This window comes from Symphalangus syndactylus, chromosome 9 (assembly GCF_028878055.3).
Source record: "Symphalangus syndactylus isolate Jambi chromosome 9, NHGRI_mSymSyn1-v2.1_pri, whole genome shotgun sequence".
Lineage (NCBI taxonomy): Eukaryota > Metazoa > Chordata > Mammalia > Primates > Hylobatidae > Symphalangus > Symphalangus syndactylus.
This window is the reverse complement of record NC_072431.2, coordinates 125,565,735-125,586,959: the sequence shown is the minus strand read 5'-3', so window position 1 is coordinate 125,586,959 and position 21,225 is coordinate 125,565,735. Positions and strand designations below refer to the sequence as shown.

Sequence of the window (21,225 nt, the reverse complement as noted above, 5' to 3'; positions counted from 1 at the left end):
AAAATAATTTCAGAAACAGAAAACTTTCTGAATTTTCCAAAAGATCCATGTTAATGACGGCTTTGAAAAGACTCAAGTACGGAAGATCTTCAAATTCTTTGACTCCAACAGATTCAAAATCTAAAATGTTAGAACACAAAGAAACCTTAGTATACAACTTTGTTATTTTACAGATGGGAAAACTCAAGATTTACTGAAGTTAAGTGATTTGTCTAAGACCACACCAGTATTTAGAGTTTCCTAATCACAATTACAGTACGCTAGGCTTAAGGCAAAAAGACTAGAACAAAACTAAAAGAAAACATATGTATGATAATATATACTTTATTTTTATATTTTGACAAATATAGCTCATTTTAAACTGGCCATATATCACACACTTCTACTAAAGACATTCTAGAACTTAGGATTATTTATTACTATCTTATTAAATGGAAAAGTGATTTTAACCTGACTTCAGTGCAAGGACTACACGCACGAATCTCTGAGGAGTCTATGAGCCCCTATGAAGTTATGTACATTTATCTGTATTGAAGTTTCATGCATTAAAAAGAATTGTAATAGAGGTTTTATAATTAGTTTGCAAAATCATAAACATAATATCTCAATGACTTATTTGGGATACAGTATTATATAGCAATAATGAGCATGGGTTTCTTCAGCTAGAGAGACAGGGGTTCCCATTCTACATCTGCTACTTATGATCTGCATGATCTACGATGAATTTCTTAAGTATTGTAATGATCAGTTTAGTAAGCTGCAAAATGGGGTTTCTGTCAGGTTTAAAAGAAAAATAGATAGAAACTTCGCCAAGCACCTGACAGAAAGGAAGAGCTCAATAAATAAATGACAACCACAAATGCCAACAGAATCTTGTTTTCCTTGTTTCATTTACATGTGCTTGTTGAAGACAATTTTTAAATTTACATGCTTTCTTCAATAAATAAATAATATAGAAAAAGGAGGTGAACAATCAGTGTAGGCTAAAAAGGTGAAAATACAAATATAATCTATGGACTAAAGTTGAGTCCTGAGTCACACAAGACAACCTTTGAGATATTCCAGGGAATTTGAACATGGATTATATGTTAGTTTATATTAAGAAATTAATGTTATATTTGTTAAATTGATAATAGTACTGTGATTATGTAAAAAAAAAGTTCACTGTTCAAAACAGATCTATTTACAAGCAAAATGACAGATATCTGGGATTTGCTTTAAAATACTTTTAAAAACTGGGAGATAGTAAATGCAATAAGACTGGCAAAGTGTTAGTAACAGTTGAAGCTGGGTGACGGTACAGTGAGGTTCACTTTACAATTCTACTTTCAATATTCTCCAGGCCAAAAGACTTCCTAAAATTGTGCTTAAACATTCATTTCAAACAAACTCTTCCCCACATTTATTCTTCGAAAGCATTCATATCTTCAGTTTATTTTAGTTCAAAAAATTTTAATCCTGGCACTAATAATAATAGTTGATTTATATGTGTGTGTGTGTACGTATATGTAAAATTTTACCATCTCAAAATTTTGTTTTGAGAATTCTTTTGGAACCCTGAAAACTCACAAATACACCTCTATTTTCTCATTCTAGTTCCGTTAGGTCTAACAGAGTCTTCCTTAAGCTTCCCAAGAAAAGTGTCCCTCTGGCAAGACTTGCAAAGCAGTTTAAATCTCCTAGGCCATTTGTAAGTTTACATACTGATTCCCTTGGCAGGCTGCAGGATAACAGAAAACGAAAAAAATCCCTTGAACAAAGATCTAGGCTCTGCCATTCATTACTTGGGACAGGACAGCCTCTCTGATCCTTGGACTACTTAGCTGTGAAACAGGAGCTTGAATTATGTCTTACTAAGGGTTCTAATAATTTGTGATCTGTACCTGAAAAATCAATTTCTTATTGTATATGATATTGCGAGTCTAATAACTCAAATGACACTGGCTTTCCAAACTACTTCACAATAAGCTTAAACATGAACTCAATATGTAAAAAAGATTTGAAATAAAACCTTTTCTTATGCAGAGAAACTTTGTATGGCACACCATGATATTATCTCCCATGGGTTTCCCACTTCCCTATTTTAAGCTGTGTTCCATCGAGCTAGAAACCCAGTATTAAATAGAAAGTTGTTATTTTTTCGAACTAATTATCTATTGTGGTTTTTCTGCAAAATGCTGTATTTTCAAATCTTTAAGCCTCCAGAGCACAGAAATATGAGCACGACTTTTCCATATTAATCAGTACCAGCCCTTCTAACATGTATACAAGTTTACCCCATCCAAAATGCTATTCTTGATTAGAACACATGAAGGGGGAACAAACATTCACTAATTAGGAGGCAATGTGGGGAATTCTGATGAAAGCCTTCACCAACAATTTATTGTTTTCCTTTCCATTTTGAAGAAGATCGTGTTGTGATTTTTCAATCACAGCAGTGTAGCAGTGTAGCTGAAGAGGCATTCCTCTTCAGGGTGGAAGCATCCTTGAAGTTTGCTTTCCAATACCAGGGTAGTACCTGGAAATTCACTTAGAGTTCTTTACTTTTGATATTTTCCATAATAAGAAGCTAAACAAAGAAACTTAAAAATTGGGCTTGAACATCAAATTCAAACCATCTCTTCTTCTTATTCATCCATCAAACACATTTGTAGCTCTCTTTTTTTCTGGTTCAAAACTTTGATATTTGAATATTTGCTATTTCATCCCTGTGATACAAACTGCAGGAATGTAAGGAATTGCTGGTGTTCTATTTGGTCCCCAAAGAGAACTTAAAAAGTTCTTCCAGTATGGTTACTAAGCTGTCTTCACTGCCATTTTCTAGGACTTCATTTAATGTTAATGACTCCCAGCTAGCAGTTATTCAACCATTTATGAAAGCTGCTTATTCACTCAGCTTCCACAGCTCTAGAGAAATCTTGAGATTATATCATTCGTCAGACTGTGGTTTGGGCTAGAGCACTGTGTTCCAAAGTTTGAGCCTGGGATTAATGCTCCCTATGGATTCTTTGATAGAAATAAAAGGTTCTGAAGTCACAAACTTAATAAATGTGTTCAGTCAAGAGCCACTCCTGGATATTCACAGCACACAGTAGCATATTAAATATTCTGCATATTCACTTATGAATGAAAATAGTTGAAATTTTTTTACAAAAAAATTTTCCAAATTTAGCTGACCACTCTTTTGTATGTAGCATATCTTTTCACATTCCTAAACTCACATTAGGAAATGCTGGGAAGCCTGGGGTGGTGGCTCACACCTGTAATCCCATCACTTTGGGAGGCCTAGGTAGAAGGATCAGTTGAGCCCAGGAGTTCCAGAACAGCATGGGCAACACAGTGAGACCCCAGCTCTACATGAAATTTAAAAATTAGCTGGCATGGTGGCAAGTGCCTGTAGTCCCAGCTAATTAGGAGGCTGAGGTGGGAAGATCACTTGAACCTGGGAGGTCAAGGCTACAGTGAGCCATGATCGTGCCACTGCACTCCATCCTGGGCAACAGAGCGAGAAAAAGTAGAAATGCTGGCCTCTGATTCTGGTTCTGTCAGCATGCTATCACTCTTATTTACTGTTACTTATTTCCTGATTGAGCACATAATACTAAACTGGCATTTTTACTCTCTAGCCCCCAGTGTTCCCTTGGGCCCTCTGGCTTAATGCATTTGACATTTAATACTATATCCTTATAGAACTCCAGAAAGTGCAAATTGAAATTTAGCACAACAGTTAAGACTACCTTACTAATGAGAATACTTTCAAAATTATCAAAAATAAATCTCTAGGACTTGGAAAGAAATTAAAATTTCAGAAAGACTTAACTGAGAAGACATTTATATAACAGAACTGGAGATTTTTATAAAAATTAGTATTTTTATTTTTTAGTACCTAAGACACCAGAACACAATGCCTAAATATAGCTTGAGAGTCCAGTTTAATTTTTCAAACTATTCTCCAAATTGTAATAACATGCCAATATACCAAGTAGTGCTAGTTTTTGCTAACATGCCAATTTATTGATTTTATGTAAAGATTTACCGCTCATCATCCTTAAAACTAAGCTAGCTCTAAAATATGGAGTCGGTTCTCTCATAATCGTATTTATTTTAGTCCCCGATTTTTCTAAACAGTAAAAGTTATTTTTCCATTCAGGAAGTCAAGGGCTGGAAACTTAACTTATTCATATTTGTGTACCCAATGCCTATAAAAATTCCTCCAATATGATAGACATTTGACAGATTGTTCACTGAACCAAATTATCTCAAATTCTATACATGTAGAAATTAATAACATTTTACTGCATAAAGTCTTTTTGAATTTATATTTTATCTAAGATTACAGGTTGTTTAAATACTCATGTGGCTGAAAAGCTGTTCAAATTTCCATTTAGAAATCCCCAGCTGAGGGCAACCCGCTCGGGTCCCCTTCCACACTGTGGAAGCTTTGTTCTTTCGCTCTTTGCAATAAATCTTGCTGCTGCTTACCAAAAAAAAAAAAAAAAAAAAAAAAAAAAAGGAAATCCCCACCTGCATACTGCAAATATATTTACCATATCATATTTTTTCTCACTAAATGTCTATTAAATGTTTTAGAAGTTTTACATTCAGACTTAGATAAATTAGTGACTATTAGAATGGCAGTAGCAAAGTGACCTTATAAAGAATTATTTTCAATGTTTAAGCATACTATTTATTTGTCTGTTAAATTACTGAGTGATATGGTTTAGCTGTGTCCCCACCCAAATCTCATCTTGAATTGTAACTCCCACAATTCCCACCTGACACAGGAGGAACCTGGTGGGAGGAGACTGAGTTATGGGGGCAGATCTTTCCTGTGTTGTTCTCATGATAGTGAATGAGTCTCACAAGATCTGATGGTTTTAAAAACAGGAGTTCCCTGCACAAGCTCTCTCTTTGCCTGCCGCCATCCATATAAGACGTGACTTGCTCCTCCTTCCACCATGATTGTGAGGCCTCCCCAGCCACATGGAACGGTAAGTCCAATACGCCTCTTCCTTTTGTAAATTTCCCAGTCTCAAGTAGGTCTTTATCAGCAGCGTGAAAATGGACTAACACACTGAGCAATGGAATACAACTGGATTTAGTCTCATGAGAGTAACTTGAATTAGACGAAAAACTATGATCTCTTATTTTTCCTCTTATATCAAGTTACAAAAGATTGCTCCAAAGAAAAATTTCAAAAAAAGTACATCAACTAGGAATTGAGTCTCTGAATTGACTCAGATGGAAAAAAAAAATTAAAGACAAGATCTTAATGGAATTTTTTAAGGAGGAAGTACTGGAATAAAAGAAATGTTCAACTTGCCTATTGATAGTCTAATCTGGTTCTATTCATTAATCATTAAAATCTTAAAGGAAGAAAAACAATATCCACAAAAGAAAGTTTTTCATAGAGAGAGAAGCATTCAGAAGTTTAAGACCAAGATTTATAGAAGAGACTAAGCAAGGAGAAATATTCTGAAACATAGGAAAGAAATATAACAGTTGTTGGATACCCCTTTGCTAGTGACTCAGTATTATTTTCCTTTTCATTTCCTTCTGTATGTATAAAATAATACAAAATAAAAATATAAATATTACATAATATAGATGCTGACTAATTTAATTTTCATCACTATTCATCAGAAGAAGCAAATTATATAGCCCCCTACCAAATGTTTAACACCATTAAATTATGGTTAGTTTTAAAATATTCATGTCTATATTTGCAAAAGTATAAATTACAATTCCCTTATAATCAGGAAGTTGTAACTTTTTGTTTTGAAAAGAAATGAAATAAGGACATAATTAATTTATTATTGTAATATGCTAAAATAAAAATACTTTTTCATTAAGTTACTAAAATTGCATGAACATATTATTACATAAACCTAGATTTTGTGTTAATATTTTGCTTCATTTATTTTAAGAACAGAATACATATAATAATTTGGTCATATTATATCCTTTATTTTTGCCTACTCAGAATAAATCTCAATGGTTTAGGTTGTTATTTCAGATTGAAAGGGAAAGTAGAATGCCATATATTGTCCACAATTTTGTTATCTTTGATTCTCATATTTAATAAATCAATTTTGCTAAGGGCTATGTCAAGAATAGATTTTAATGCAAATTTAACGCTAACGGAATAAGGCATACCCAGGAAATAATTAATAGTAAATTTTAAGCATTTCTGCTCATTTTAAACACAAGCATATTTTAATCAACCAATAAATAGCTACTGAGAATCAGTAGGATTCTCCTACTGATTTGTAGGAGAAAATATTATAAATACAAGACATGTCAAAGCTATTTCGATGACCAGAGTGGCACTCAATATGTGCTTTAGACAACTCCCTCCATCACAGGCAAGTGTGTCTAAAGAACATTAGAAGATAGACAAGAACAACCGTTGGGCATTTTATTTTGCAAATTTTTAAAAAGCAATTTTCTAAGAACAAAAGGACTGCATTGGGCTTAGCAAATTTATAAAGATAGTACTGTATTGCCTGCATTTCTTCACTGTAGTTGAGTCTTCTTCCCACAATGGCTTATTGTGCACATTACGAAGTCTTCAGGGTCTTCAGTTAAAGTGATAGAGTGTGTGTGTGTGTGTGTGTGTGTGTGTGTGTTTAAAACGCACATTTGAGAATGGAATATTCTTCCTTACTCTTAATATAATATGCCTTTACAGACTCCTCCAGTAAGTCTAGTCATCTTGACAAAAGAAAATCACCAAGACAATACAATGATTTCACAAAGAAAAAGAATGACAGTTTCCCTTCTACTTTTCAAAAATGTTTCATAATATGATTTGAGATTGGCTTTATTCAATAGGCTTAAAGAGGAATCAATTCTTACAAAGTGACACTCTCTATAATAAAGAACACCTACACTTCTGAATAACGCATCCATTCCCACACATTCACAAGGTTATTACCATTAAAATCTTTTCCAGAAGAATTTTCTGACAGGGAAAGTATGGCTTTGTTTAGAATAAGCTGACAATGTCAGTAAAACAAGCAATAAAATATAAAGGGTTGAGTGTTTTGTTTTTCGTTTCACTTCTGCAACTCTGGTAAAAGTCTCTATTATATCTTGCCTTCACTAATGAGACTGGTGTTCTGCCTATCAATGGTTCATTTATACAACTATTTATTGTACTCCTACTATGCATCAAGTGTGTGTTAAGTGCTGGTTACAGTAGTAGTCAAAATAGATAAGGTCCCTGCTCTCATAGTGTAGACAGATATAGACAACTAATCCCATAAATAGCTATATGATTACATATTATGAGTACAATGAAAGAACAGTACTGGGTGTTGACAGAGAAAACCAGGAAGACAGCATTTAGACTGAAATTTCTCAATTTAAGCTGGGCTCTGAAGGATGACAAAGAGTTTGCCAGATGAAGAGTTAGAAGAGCATTCCAGAGGTCATAACTTATAGGAAGGTCCCGGTTGTTGAATTCCTAACTTTAAATAAAGCAGTGGGCTCAAGGGCAAGCAAGAGGAAGCAGAATGTCCGCTGCCAAGGCTATGGCCTGTTGGTCATACGAAAAGATTCCCATTTTTTCCGGAGAGCAGTGGGAAGTGACTAGAGGATCTGAAGGAGGGGAGTAATGTGCTGTTATTTACACTTTATAAAGATGATTTTTGCCTACTGCCTGAAAAACAGATTTGGCGGGGTCTCTCATGAGGGGAGTCTCAGAGACAAAATTCCCTCTGAGGGGGGTCTCACAGTCAAAACTCTCCAGTTGAGTTTCATATCCTTGCATAAAATGACCCTTGTCATCTCCATTATTTCCCTCCATGTGCACTGTGTCCAGCCACACGGCACACACAGCCATTCTCAAATTTGCCTCCCCACGTAACACATGGTTAAGCTTTTGTCTCAGTTCCCACCACCACCCTCTTCAGCCCCTCACTTCCTTACCAGTTAGAATCTCAAGGAGGTTTAGATGAGATTTAGGAATTGAGCTTTGAGTCAGTTGTGCTAAGGGAGGTACACTTGACTCAAAGGCCAATGTCTCCATGAAGATTTTTCACTATTCTTTAAACCCCATGGCACTCGGTATAAAAAATTTGAGCAGCAAAGAAGGAGCACTGAATAAGGAACTGACTTTGGCCTTAACTGTTAAGGCCCAGAGTTATGTGTCTCCTAAGAGTACTCAACATAGAGTACCCCAACCCTCACCAATACACACCCAAGTCTTGGGCTGAAAACCATTATTCCTTTCTTTTAGATTTTTTTTTTTTTTTTTTTTTTTTGAGACAGGGTCTCACTCTATTACCCAGGCTAGAGTACAGCAGTGCGACCACAGCTTACTCCATCCTCTGCTTCCCAGGCTCAACTGATCCTCCCACCTCAGCCTCCTGAGTAGCTGAGACTACAGGCACACACCACTAGGCTTGGCTTAAGTTTTGTATTTTTTTGTAGAGATGGGGTCTTGCCACATTGCCCAGGCTAGATTTTTTTAATGCAGAATTCTATTTAAAAGACAATTTAAAAATACATGTTTATGCTGCTGACATAAGATCTTATTTGCACACATGCTTACCTACCAACAAAAACTTCAGTTAGCTAATTTTTCTATTTCCATGCTTAATAATCTCCCTCTGATTGTGGGGAAAAGCATGGATATGTCTAATGAAATATACTAAATCCAACAGACTTTAAGAAGAGCTAAGTCTCAATCCTTCTGGGTTTCAATACCCGTTTCTTAAAGTTATATTTCTCCTCAAAGCTGCCCTAGAACTGGGTCACAGTTTTATCTAGAAAGCATAGCTAGATTGACTCCGACACAATGTATCTTACATTACACTTTTCTTTATTGTATATGGTCTACCTACTTCCAAAAGGAATTGCAGGTTCCTTTAAATGACAACTTTCAGTTCCTGGCACTTGCAAACTGCTTAAAGTTTGGCTCCCTGCAACACTCCATAAAGAGGAGCAGGCGGATCTAATTGAATCACAGTTTGTGGTTCTGCTGTACTCCAACCAACAAATGTAGACAGACCATAATCAGTCACATACATAATTGTGGGTTCTAAAATATCATTTTGTCTGAAAAAAAGTCCAACGAAACATGTAAAAATAAGATTTTGGATAAATTAACTTTGACAACATTTGACTAACATATTATCTCAAAAATAATTCTACAGGAATCATTTTATGAAAAAATATACAATCCATATTGGTTGAATTATGAAATTTTGACTAAACGAACCTTAAGAAACGAGCCAACATTTTACTCATGGTCTCTAGAGGCGTCTCCTTATTACTCACCTTGATCTCTTTCATGCCATGTTCGACTTCCAGCAGCTGGTGAATTTGGAGAGGGGTAAAAGTCTCCTGTAGGACTTGGTTCCATATTTTCATCTATGGATATAGTTTTGGGTCTTTTGCTGTTAAAATATGGCAACAGTTATATTAATGGGATTCCTGGGAAGATGTGTACATTTTAAAGTAAATGATCTGAGAAGATCCTTACTGTGAAAATTTTCATAAGCACAAGTAATAGTATCTCAGAATCATTTTGAAATAATGGTGAGTATTCAAGATATCAATAGTAATAGCAAATATTTCTAGTTGCATATACCGTTTATTATACCATCTTATACCTAAACCTGTCTAACAAATATGGTGTTCATTATATTTATCTTTCAAATGTATTTCCAAAAAAAATTCCACTAATAAAAAGTGAACTCTTAATGTTGCTTGCCGTCTAACATTAAAATTGTGTTATTGTGTACCTGACTCAGTATCATTATCAATACTAACAGTGTTCCTTTTAATAGCACTTGTCATTGACAATGCAATCCAAAGACAAGGTAATAAAGTAAAACAAGAGCTTTGGAGTCAAGACGGTCCTAGTATAAAATCTTGAGTAGGCCACGTACGAATTTTTAATAGTAAACTCCTTAACTTACCTAAACTCAGTTTAATCATCTGTAAATTGGAAACAATAAAACCTAGTTCAAAGGCAGACGGTTGGAAGGGTAAAATGAGTTGTTAAATGTAAAGCTTTTAGTTAAGTGGCTGGCATTTAGAAGATACTTATCAAATAGTAATTCTTAGTAATAACCCTATAATTAATAATAAAAAATTATAGTATTTTACTGATTATAAACTATTTTATATATTATTCTTTACTTTTTCTTAAAACTTAGATTATTGATTCTTTATTCTTAAAATCGACTGTGGAAAAAAGAAGGCCATTTCCAAATTCAAACTAAATGGCACACTTCTAAAATGATACTTTTTTTTTTTTTTTTTTTTTTTTGAGTTTGGGTCTCACTCTTTCACCTAGGATGTAGTACACTGTGGCTCAACCTTGGCTCACAACAAACTCCACCGCCCGGGCTCAAACAATCCTCCCACCTCAGCCTTCCAAGTAGCTTGAACTATAGGTGCCTGCCACCACATCCAGCTGATTTTAGTATTTTATGTAGAGATGGGGTTTTGCTATGTTGCCCTGGCTGGTCTTGAATTCCTGGGCTCAAGGGATCCTCCCACTTCAGCCTCCCAAAGTGCTGGGATTACAGGCAGGAGCCACTGTGCCGAGCCAAAATGATACATTTTAATATGGAAATATAACTCATCTCAATGAATAAGAAAGGTGAATATACAGAACAAAGATTAAGAAGCTATTTTATACCCATACTGGTTGATATACTTCTTTCATGTGCCCCCACCAATATCCTCTAAAGCAGATAGTTATGAAATTATGACTATAAAAGTGAATTTTTTTCTTCTTTTGTTTGTTTTTGAGACAGGGTCTCACTCTGTTGTCCAGGCTGGAGTGCAATTGCACGACCACAGCTCACTGCAGCCTCAAGCTCCTGGGCTCAAGTGATCCTCCTACCACAGCCTCCCAAATAGTTAGGATCACACACATATGCCACCAAGCCTTGCTAATTTAAAAATTTTTTTGTAGAGAGGTAGTTGTCCAGGCTGGTCTTGAACTCCTAGGTTCAAGTGATCCTCCTGCCTGGGCCTCCCAAAGTACTGGGAATCCAGGTGTGAGTCACTGTGCCCAGTGAACATTTTTTCTTTAATTAAAAAAAAAATCTTATTCACACCTATGCTGGTAAAACCTTTTAAAAAATCTTCAAAATTAACTTTTTGCAGCAATAATAACCATAATGTTATAGGATTTCAGCGCTGAAATTGACCTCAGAAATCATATACATAAACCAATCCCCTTGTTTTTACAAATGCGGACACACATTTCGAGAGATTCAGTGGATTGTCCAGGGCAAGTTAATGGAAGCAGTCAGACATAAGGTAAGGACGTCTGACTTCCGGAAGTGTGCTCTTTCCACTGCACTGTTTCCAAGCCCTTGAATCATGTATATGTCTGAGTACATTTGTAGATACTCATGATTAATATTTGACTCACAATTCTCAGAGTATTAACATGATGTAGAAGATGGCAATTTCTTTCCATGCTAAGCTTAGTTTCTTCCCAAAGTATCCAAAGTTAGACCTTACATTTTAACTTTCTTTTAAATCTATTCTCTCATCTATAAGTCAGCAGAAAATTTGTTTGAAAAAATTAAAATGGGGACAAATTATATGCATAAGGAAGTACTAGAGAAATGTTTTTTAAACCTTGCTTATTCTGAAAGACAGTATCTTATATAGTCATGAAGAAAGATCTGTGTTGACAACATACTGATTTAGCAGATAAAATTTAAAAATTACTACTCACATTTTAAATTTAGAAAAATCAAAGCATTTCTAAGACTTTGATATGTCAGAGACTATTTTAATAATAAACCAAATTATCTTGCTACATAATTTAACTATATGAAAATGGTTTAACTGGAACTGACATAAAATTGATCTTAGTTTATAAACATACAAATGCCCAGTCCATAATTAATTCAAATTGAAAGGCACTACTGATAATAGTTTAGAAAAATAAATATACAGGTATCCTTTTATTTTTAAAAAGGTGACACTGTAAAATGAGTGTTTTACTCTAGAATTCATGTATGCTCTTATATTTGATTACACATATATTTAATGCTCTAGGAATGAGATAGGTCTTGAAGATCTAGCTCAAATAAAAAAAAATCAATACATCTGTAATCTTTATTCACCCTGACTGACAATTACAATGAGAAGATCAGGAAAAAAAAATGAGAATGTTAACAGAGAAGTAAAAAGCAAAGAGAACTCTCTCTAGCTGACCCCCAACATAGACTGGTTAAACCAAATCTCAGGGAAGGTAATATTTTCACTGGTAACAGAGAGTTAATTAAATTAGTCAAAAAACATCAACTAATTGAAGAACTTGGCAAACTGTGGTCTTTAATATTAAGGCTAGGTAAATGACACATTTTATTTTTTAAGTTTCATTATCCTTAGCTTAGATGTAATATTTGGGTAAAAGTTACCAGGAATCAGTTATAAACCAGAGATCATTGCCACAGCAACATCATTTTTAAAGTGATCAAAAGATTTTGTTAACTTATAGCATTTTAATATTTCCTAAAACAGGACAAAAATCATATTAATATATTTTCCTAGTTACCTGTCCCCCTGAAAAAGATTTTTAAAACTGCTGTGTACAACAGTTACATTTAATTTGTAACAGCCGAATAAATTTAACCAGGAAAGATTAAAAATCTGTGTACTACCAGCAAAAATTATTTCCCATCTCTCTTTACCTACCTACCCATCTATCTGCCTATCATCCACCTACAAACCTCTACGTGTATCAGCTGAGAATATAAGCAGCCCTTCTTTCAGTTACCTGCTTGGTGGAGAAGACAGCGACCTCTGAAGATTGACCCCCGAGTTCATGTCATGATAGTATGGTTGGCTTGGGATTTCTCCAATTGGGAAGTTGACTCCAGTTCCCTGGGTTATGGGCGCTGAGGAATAAGACAAAGAAGCACTGGGAATGACATTCATATTTCTGACCTCTATTCAAATGTAATAATCGAGAATCTTCCATGCTTCTGGTAAAAGATAGAACTTTATTCACCTTAAGCCTCTAATACCCACCATACAACCTGGGTAGGACCTGAAAACTTGCTCACCTTAGCAACGTTCAAGCTTGGAAATCTGAGGTAATCAGATTATAATCACTGGTTACCAATTTCCCTAATCCTATTCCTCAACCTTCTTTACTCACTCCTTTATATTAGTTGACATTATATCTGTCACTCTGCTAGTTAAAAATGCCTTGGAGGAAACAGAATATACGAGTCCTATCACTCAGCAACACCAAACAAGCTGCTTTGCACTACTTAGGCTCTCGAAAACCAAATCATTGTTAAATAAATAAACATAGAACCGTTTCACAAAAAAACAGCAAAAATTATTATTCGCAGCCTCCCAGTTAGGATATAATAATAATTATTAATATCTTGACTTCTAATCCACTCAAATATTAATGTTGATATTAATGTTGATAATATAGAATAACAATTTTTGGTTTGTAACATAAAGGATAAATGCTTCAGGTGATGGATACCCCATTTACCCTGATGTGATTATTATGCATCGTATGTCTTTATCAAAATATCTCATGATATTTTGTACAATTATATCTGTTCAAATTTTTTAAATTTAATTTTAGAAATAAGGAACAAATCTGTGAGGCAGCATATTGTGTTAGAATTGCAGTCTTGAGAGATAAATAGCCTTTTAAACTCCCTCTGTATTACAAGCTATGTGCCCTAGTTTCCTAACTGTAAAATGGGAGTAATAATAACCTGACACATATGATTATTTTGAGGATGAAATGAACTAGGTAGTGATAAGAGCCTAGAATCATGCCTAGTGTATAACAGGTGCTCAACGATTGTGAGTTCCCTTCCTTCTTTGCTTTCTCCTCCAAACTTCTTCCCTGGTAGACTGGAATGGTTAGCAAAGATGAACAGTTCAAAAATGCGTTGAAAGCAGAGGAAGAGGTATAAATGAACCTGTTTGCTGAAATTTTGTTCATTCAACAAATTATTGACTGTGTCCACTGCTGGTAGGTGTTGGCTGCAATGTGTACAAAACAGTCTCATATATTGCCCTTAATAAAAATATTGGGCAACAAGCTGGGTAAGTAAAACATTCATGCAAAACACATAAATACCAAAACAGATGAAAATGAAACTGTCCAAATTAATGACATGATCCAAAACTGCTGTAGAATTTCAAGGGAAAAAGAATCCAATACCAGCTCGAATTGTCCAAGAAGTCTGTGAAAAGCCATAGCTGGCAATGGACTTTGGAGAATGAGTAAGAGATTAGAGGGAGGTCATTCTAAACAGGGACTGCTGCAGAAGAAAATCATAGGTAGAGATAATGTGCAAAGTGGAGACCAGACAGGTTGGTGTCAAAGAACTCCTTAGGAATAGTTTCTATTTCTTTACCTGTCTTAATCAGCCCTTCAAAAGCTCAAATGAAATTGTACTCTGGGGCTTTGCAACAAAATTCTAGAGCCCCTGAGATTCACTCTAAGCATACGTGGTCTACTTAAACTCCTCCTCTCTCCCAACTGCCTCAAGTTGAGTATAAAATTCCAAAGGAACTGCAGATTTTTATGGAAGTTTTCTTAGCCCGGATTTTTAATGAATATTCCAAATGTGTTCACTATCCTTTGAACTGTATTTTAATATTAGGCAGGCTAAGATTAACTTAAAATATTTTTAAGAAAGTATGATTAGGAGGTACAAGCTTTATCACAGAGAAGTAACCAAGGAATACACAATGAAAATCTCCCTTTCTGGACTGAAAATTAAATACATCAGTATATACATGACTAGTATCAGCTCCAAACTTCTGGATTGTCTATCAGCCTTCTGATAGATTGTTCATGTTATATAATACACTGTAACATCCTTTACACAGAAAATATTTGTATCCAATGAGTATCTATGCCTGATGGCTTGAATTATTTGGACAGCTAAAATGTAGCTACGTCTGTTGTGGTTGAGGCACACCAAAGGTTAAAAAAAATGTGAGGTAAGAAATCCCACAGTAACCACGTTTTATAATTTATTATTAGAACCATGTTCTATATGACACTGGAAGTGGGGTACATGCTAGAAGGAGTATTTCAGGGGCTCAAGTGAAGTAAACAATCTGTCTGGCTTCCTATCACAGTAATGGATACAATTCATAGACCTGAGTTACTAACAGGAAACTTAGAGGTTCTACCTTACATAAACTATTTTCAATTTATTAAGCTCATGCAATATTTAGGCAAAGATTTATAGTTTCTATTGAATACATATGGCTCCACAGTTAACATAATTTGCTTACCCATAAATAAACTAGATGTAATTTGTAGTAAATGATAATTTTGAAATCTTCAGAAATTTTGTTTTTCTAAATTTTGTTCCAGAAAGATTATTCCAGAGTGTCAAGACAGCAATAAAAACGACAAATATAGCATGTTCTCACTCATACATGGGAGCTTAAAAAGTTGATCTCATGGAAGGGGTTGTCAGAGGCGGGGGAGGGTGCGGAGGTGGGGAGATGAAGAAAGATTGGTTAATGGATAAAAACATACAGTTGGGTGGAGCCAAGATGGCCGAATAGGAACAGCTCCGTCTCCAGCTCCCAGCCCCAGCGACACAGAAGACCGGTGATTTCTGCATTTCTGCTTGAGGTACCGGTTTCATCTCACTAGGGAGTGCCTAACAGTGGGTGCAGGACAGTCGGTGAAGCGCACTGTGCGCGAGCCGAAGCAGGGCCAGGCATTGCCTCACTCGGGAAGCGCAAGGGGTCAGGGAGTTCCCTTTCCTAGTCAAAGAAAGGGGAAACAGACGGCACCTGGAATATCGGGTCAGTCCCGTCCTAATACTGCGCTTTTCCAGCGGGCCTGGAAAACGGCACACTAGGAGATTGTGTCCCGCACCTGGCTCGGAGGGTCCTATGCCCACGGAGTCTTGCTGATTGCTAGCACAGCAGTCTGAGATCACGCTGCAAGGCGGCAACGAGGCTGGGGGAGGGGCGCCCGCCATTGCCCAGGCTTGCTTAGGTAAACAAAGCAGCCAGGAAGCTGGAACTGGGTGGAGCCCACCACAGCTCAAGGAGGCCTGCCTGCCTCTATAGGCTCCACCTCTGGGGGCAGGGCACAGACAACCAAAAACTCAGCGAGAACCTCCACAGCCTTAAATGTCCCTGTCTGACTGACAGCTTTGAAGAGAGTAGTGGTTCTCCCAGCATGCAGCTGGAGATCTGAGAACGGACAGACTGCCTCCTAAAGTGGGTCCCTCACCCCTGAGCAGCCTAACTGGGAGGCACCCCCCCAGTAGGGACAGACTGACACCTCATTCAACCGGGTACTCCTCTGAGACAAAACTTTCAGAGGAACTATCAGACAGCTGAATTTGTGGTCTCACGAAAATCCGCTGTTCTGCAGCCACCGCTGCTGACACCCAGCCAAACAGGGTCTGGAGTGGACCTCTAGTAAACTCCAACAGACCTGCAGCTGAGGGTCTTGTCTGGTAGAAGGAAAATTAACAAACAGAAAGGACATCCACACCAAAAACCCATCTGTACATCACCATCATCGAAGACAAAAAGTAGACAAAACCACAAAGATGGGGAAAAAACAGACCAAAAAAACTGGAAACTCTAAAAAACAGAGCACCTCTCCTCCTCCAAAGGAACGCAGTTCCTCACCAGCAACGGAACAAAGCTGGATGGAGGATGACTTTGATGAGTTGAGAGAAGAAGGCTTCAGACGATCAAACTACTCTGAGCTACGAGAGGAAATTCAAAACAATAGCAAAGAAGTTAAAAACTTTGAAAAAAAATTAGAAGAATGGATAACTAGAATAACCAATGGAGAGAAGGGCTTAAAGGAGATGATGGAGCTGAAACTCAAGTTTCGAGAACTACGCGAAGAATGCAGAAGCCTCAGTAGCAGATGCGATCAACTGGAAGAAAGGGTATCGCTGATAGAAGATGAAATGAATGAAATGAAGAGAGAAGGGAAGTTTAGAGAAAAAAGAATAAAAAGAAATGAACAAAGCCTCCAAGAAATTTGGGACTATGTGAAAAGACCAAACCTACGTCTGATTGGTGTACCTGAAAATGATGGGGAGAATGGAACCAAGTTGGAAAACACTCTGCAAGATATTATCCAGGAGAACTTCCCCAATCTAGCAAGGCAGGCCAGCATTCAGATTCAGGAAATACAGAGAACGCCACAAAGATACTCCTCGAGAAGGGCAACTCCAAGACACATAATTGTCAGATTCACCAAAGTTGAAATGAAGGAAAAAATGTTAAGGGCAGCCAGAGAGAAAGGTCGGGTTACCCACAAAGGGAAGCCCATCAGACTAACAGCTGATCTCTCAGCAGAAACTCTACAAGCCAGAAGAGAGTGGGGGCCGATATTCAACATTCTTAAAGAAAAGAATTTTCAACCCAGAATTTCCTATCCCGCCAAACTAAGCTTCATAAGTGAAGGAGAAATAAAATACTTTATAGACAAGCAAACGCTGAGTGATTTTGTCACCACCAGGCCTGCCCTAAAAGAGCTCCTGAAGGAAGCACTAAACATGGAAAGGAACAACCGGTACCAGCCACCGCAAAAACACGCCAAATTGTAAAGACCATCGAGGCTAGGAAGAAACTATAGCAACTAACGAGCAAAATAACCAACTAACATCATAATGACAGGATCAGATTCACACATAACAATATTCACCTTAAATGTAAATGGGCTAAATGCTCCAATCAAAAGACACAGACTGGCAAACTGGATAAGGAGTCAGGACCCATCAGTGTGCTGTATTCAGGAAACCCATCTCACGTGCAGAGACACACATAGACTCAAAATAAAGGGATGGAGGAAGATCTATCAAGCAACTGGAAAACAAAAAAAGGCAGGGGTTGCAATCCTAGTCTCTGATAAAATAGACTTTAAACCAACAAAGATCAAAAGAGACAAAGAAGGCCATTACATAATGGTAAAGGGATCAATTCAACAAGAAGAGCTAACTATCCTAAATATATATGCACCCAACACAGGAGCACCCAGATTCATAAAGCAAGTCCTCAGTGACCTACAAAGGGACTTAAACTCCCACACAATAATAATGGGAGATTTTAACAACCCACTGTCAGCATTAGACAGATCAACGAGACAGAAAGTTAACAAGGATATCCAGGAATTGAACTCAGCTCTACATAAAGTGGACCTAATAGACATCTACAGAACTCTCCACCCCAAATCAACAGAATATACATTTTTTTCAGCACCACACCACACCTATTCCAAAATTGACCACATAGTTGGAAGTAAAGCTCTTCTCAGCAAATGTAAAAGAACAGAGATTATAACAAACTGTCTCTCAGACCACAGTGCAATCAAACTAGAACTCAGGATTAAGAAACTCAGTCAAAACCGCTCAACTACATGGAAACTGAACAACCTGCTCCTGAATGACTATTGGGTACATAATGAAATGAAGGCAGAAATAAAGACGTTCTTTGAAACCAATGAGAACAAAGACACAACATACCAGAATCTCTGGGACACGTTCAAAGCAGTGTGTAGAGGGAAATTTATAGCACTAAATGCCCACAAGAGAAAGCAGGAAAGATCCAAAATTGACACTCTAACATCACAATTAAAAGAACTAGAAAAGCAAGAGCAAACACATTCAAAAGCTAGCAGAAGGCTAGAAATAACTAAAATCAGAGCAGAACTGAAGGAAATAGAGACACAAAAACCCTTCAAAAAATTAATGAATCCAGGAGCTGGTTTTTTGAAAAGATCAACAAAATTGATGGACCGCTAGCAAGACTAATAAAGAAGAAAAGAGAGAAGAATCAAATAGATGCAATAAAAAACGAAAAAGGGGATATCACCACCGATCCCACAGAAATACAATCTACCATCAGAGAATACTACAAACACCTCTATGCAAATAAACTAGAAAATCTAGAAGAAATGGATAACTTCCTCGACAAATACACCCTCCCAAGACTAAACCAGGAAGAAGTTGAATCTCTGAATAGACCAATAACAGGTCCTGAAATTGTGGCAATAATCAACAGCTTACCAACCAAAAAGAGTCCAGGACCTGATGGATTCACAGCTGAATTCTACCAGAGGTACAAGGAGGAACTGGTACCATTCCTTCTGAAACTATTCCAATCGATAGAAAAAGAGGGAATCCTCCCTAACACATTTTACGATGCCAGCATCGTCCTGATACCAAAACCTGGCAGAGACATAACCAAAAAAGAGAATTTCAGACCAATATCCTTGATGAACATTGATGCAAAAATCCTCAATAAAATACTGGCAAACCGAATCCAGCAGCACATCAAAAAGCTTATCCACCATGATCAAGTGGGCTTCATCCCTGGGATGCAAGGCTGGTTCAACATACGCTAATCAATAAATGTAATCCAGCATATAAACAGAACCAAAGACAAAAACCACATGATTATCTCAATAGATGCAGAAAAGGCCTTTGACAAAATTCAACAACCCTTCATGCTAAAAACTCTCAATAAATTAGGTATTGATGGGACGTATCTCAAAATAATAAGAGCTATCTACAACAAACCCACAGCCAATATCATACTGAATGGGCAAAAACTGGAAGCATTCCCTCTGAAAATTGGCACAAGACAGAGATGCCCTCTCTCACCGCTCCTATTCAACATAGTGCTGGAAGTTCTGGCCAGAGCAATCAGGCAGGAGAAGGAAATAAAGGGTATTCAATTAGGAAAAGAGGAAGTCAAATTGTCCCTGTTTGCAGATGACATGATTGTATATCTAGAAAACCCCATCATCTCAGCCCAAAATCTCCTTAAGCTGATTAGCAACTTCAGCAAAGTCTCAGGATACAAAATTAATGTACAAAAATCACAAGCATTCTTGTACACCAATAACAGACAAACAGAGAGCCAAATCATGAGTGAATTCCCATTCACAATTGCTTCAAAGAGAATAAAATACCTAGGAATCCAACTTACAAGGGATGTGAAGGACCTCTTCAAGGAGAACTACAAACCACTGCTCAATGAAATAAAAGAGGATACAAACAAATGGAAGGACATTCCATGCTCATGGGTTGGAAGAATCAATATCGTGAAAATGGCCATACTGCCCAAGGTAATTTATAGATTCAATGCCATCCCCATCAAGCTACCAATGACTTTCTTCACAGAATTGGAAAAAACTACTTTAAAGTTCATATGGAACCAAAAAAGAGCCCGCATCGCCAAGTCAATCCTAAGCCAAAAGAACAAAGCTGGAGGCATCACGCTACCTGACTTTAAACTATACTACAAGGCTACAGTAACCAAAACAGCATGGTACTGGTACCACCACAGAGACATAGATCAATGGAACAGAACAGAGCCCTCAGAAATGATGCCGCATAGCTACAACTATCTGATCTTTGACAAACCTGACAAAAACAAGAAATGGGGAAAGGATTCCCTATTTAATAAATGGTGCTGGGAAAACTGGCTAGCCATATGTAGAAAGCTGCAACTGGATCCCTTCCTTACACCTTATACAAAAATTAATTCAAGATGGATTAAAGACTTATATGTTAGACCTAAAACCATTAAAATCCTACAAGAAAACCTAGGCAATACCATTCAGGACATAGGCGTGGGCAAGGACTTCATGTCTAAAACACCAAAAGCAATGGCAACAAAAGCCAAAATCGACAAATGGGATCTCATTAAACTAAAGAGCTTCTGCACAGCAAAAGAATCTATCATCAGAGTGAACAGGCAACCTACACAATGGGAGAAAATTTTTGCAACCTACTCATCTGACAAAGGGCTAATATCCAGAATCTACAATGAACTCAAACAAATTTACAAGAAAAAAACAAACAACCCCATCAAAAAGTGGGCAGAGGACATGAACAGACACTTCTCAAAAGAAGACATTTATGCAGCCAAAAAACACATGAAGAAATGCTCCTCATCACTGGCCATCAGAGAAATGCAAATCAAAACCACAATGAGATACCATCTCACACCAGTTAGAATGGCCATCATTAAAAAATCAGGAAACAACAGGTGCTGGAGAGGATGTGGAGAAATAGGAACACTTTTACACTGTTGGTGGGACTGTAAACTAGTTCAACCATTGTGGAAGTCAGTGTGGCGATTCCTCAGGGATCTAGAACTAGAAATACCATTTGACCCAGCCATCCCATTACTGGGTATATACCCAAAGGACTATAAATCATGCTGCTATAAAGACACATGCACACGTAT

The 21,225-nt window shown here is 36.9% G+C and overlaps 1 protein-coding gene across 19 annotated transcripts in view; it reads right to left on the bottom strand.

Moving 5' to 3' along the window:
• The window catches only part of NFIB (nuclear factor I B), a 463,288-nt gene that overhangs the window by 55,736 nt on the left and 386,327 nt on the right, over positions 1 to 21,225 (bottom strand). For all 19 annotated transcript variants that reach the window (XM_055294226.2, XM_055294227.2, XM_055294231.2 and 16 more), the window contains 2 exons: positions 12,764 to 12,884; positions 9,286 to 9,404 (listed from right to left, as the gene is read on the bottom strand). In XM_055294226.2, the coding sequence (XP_055150201.1) occupies positions 9,286 to 9,404; positions 12,764 to 12,884 (240 nt within the window). The remainder of the gene's footprint in view (positions 1 to 9,285; positions 9,405 to 12,763; positions 12,885 to 21,225) is intronic.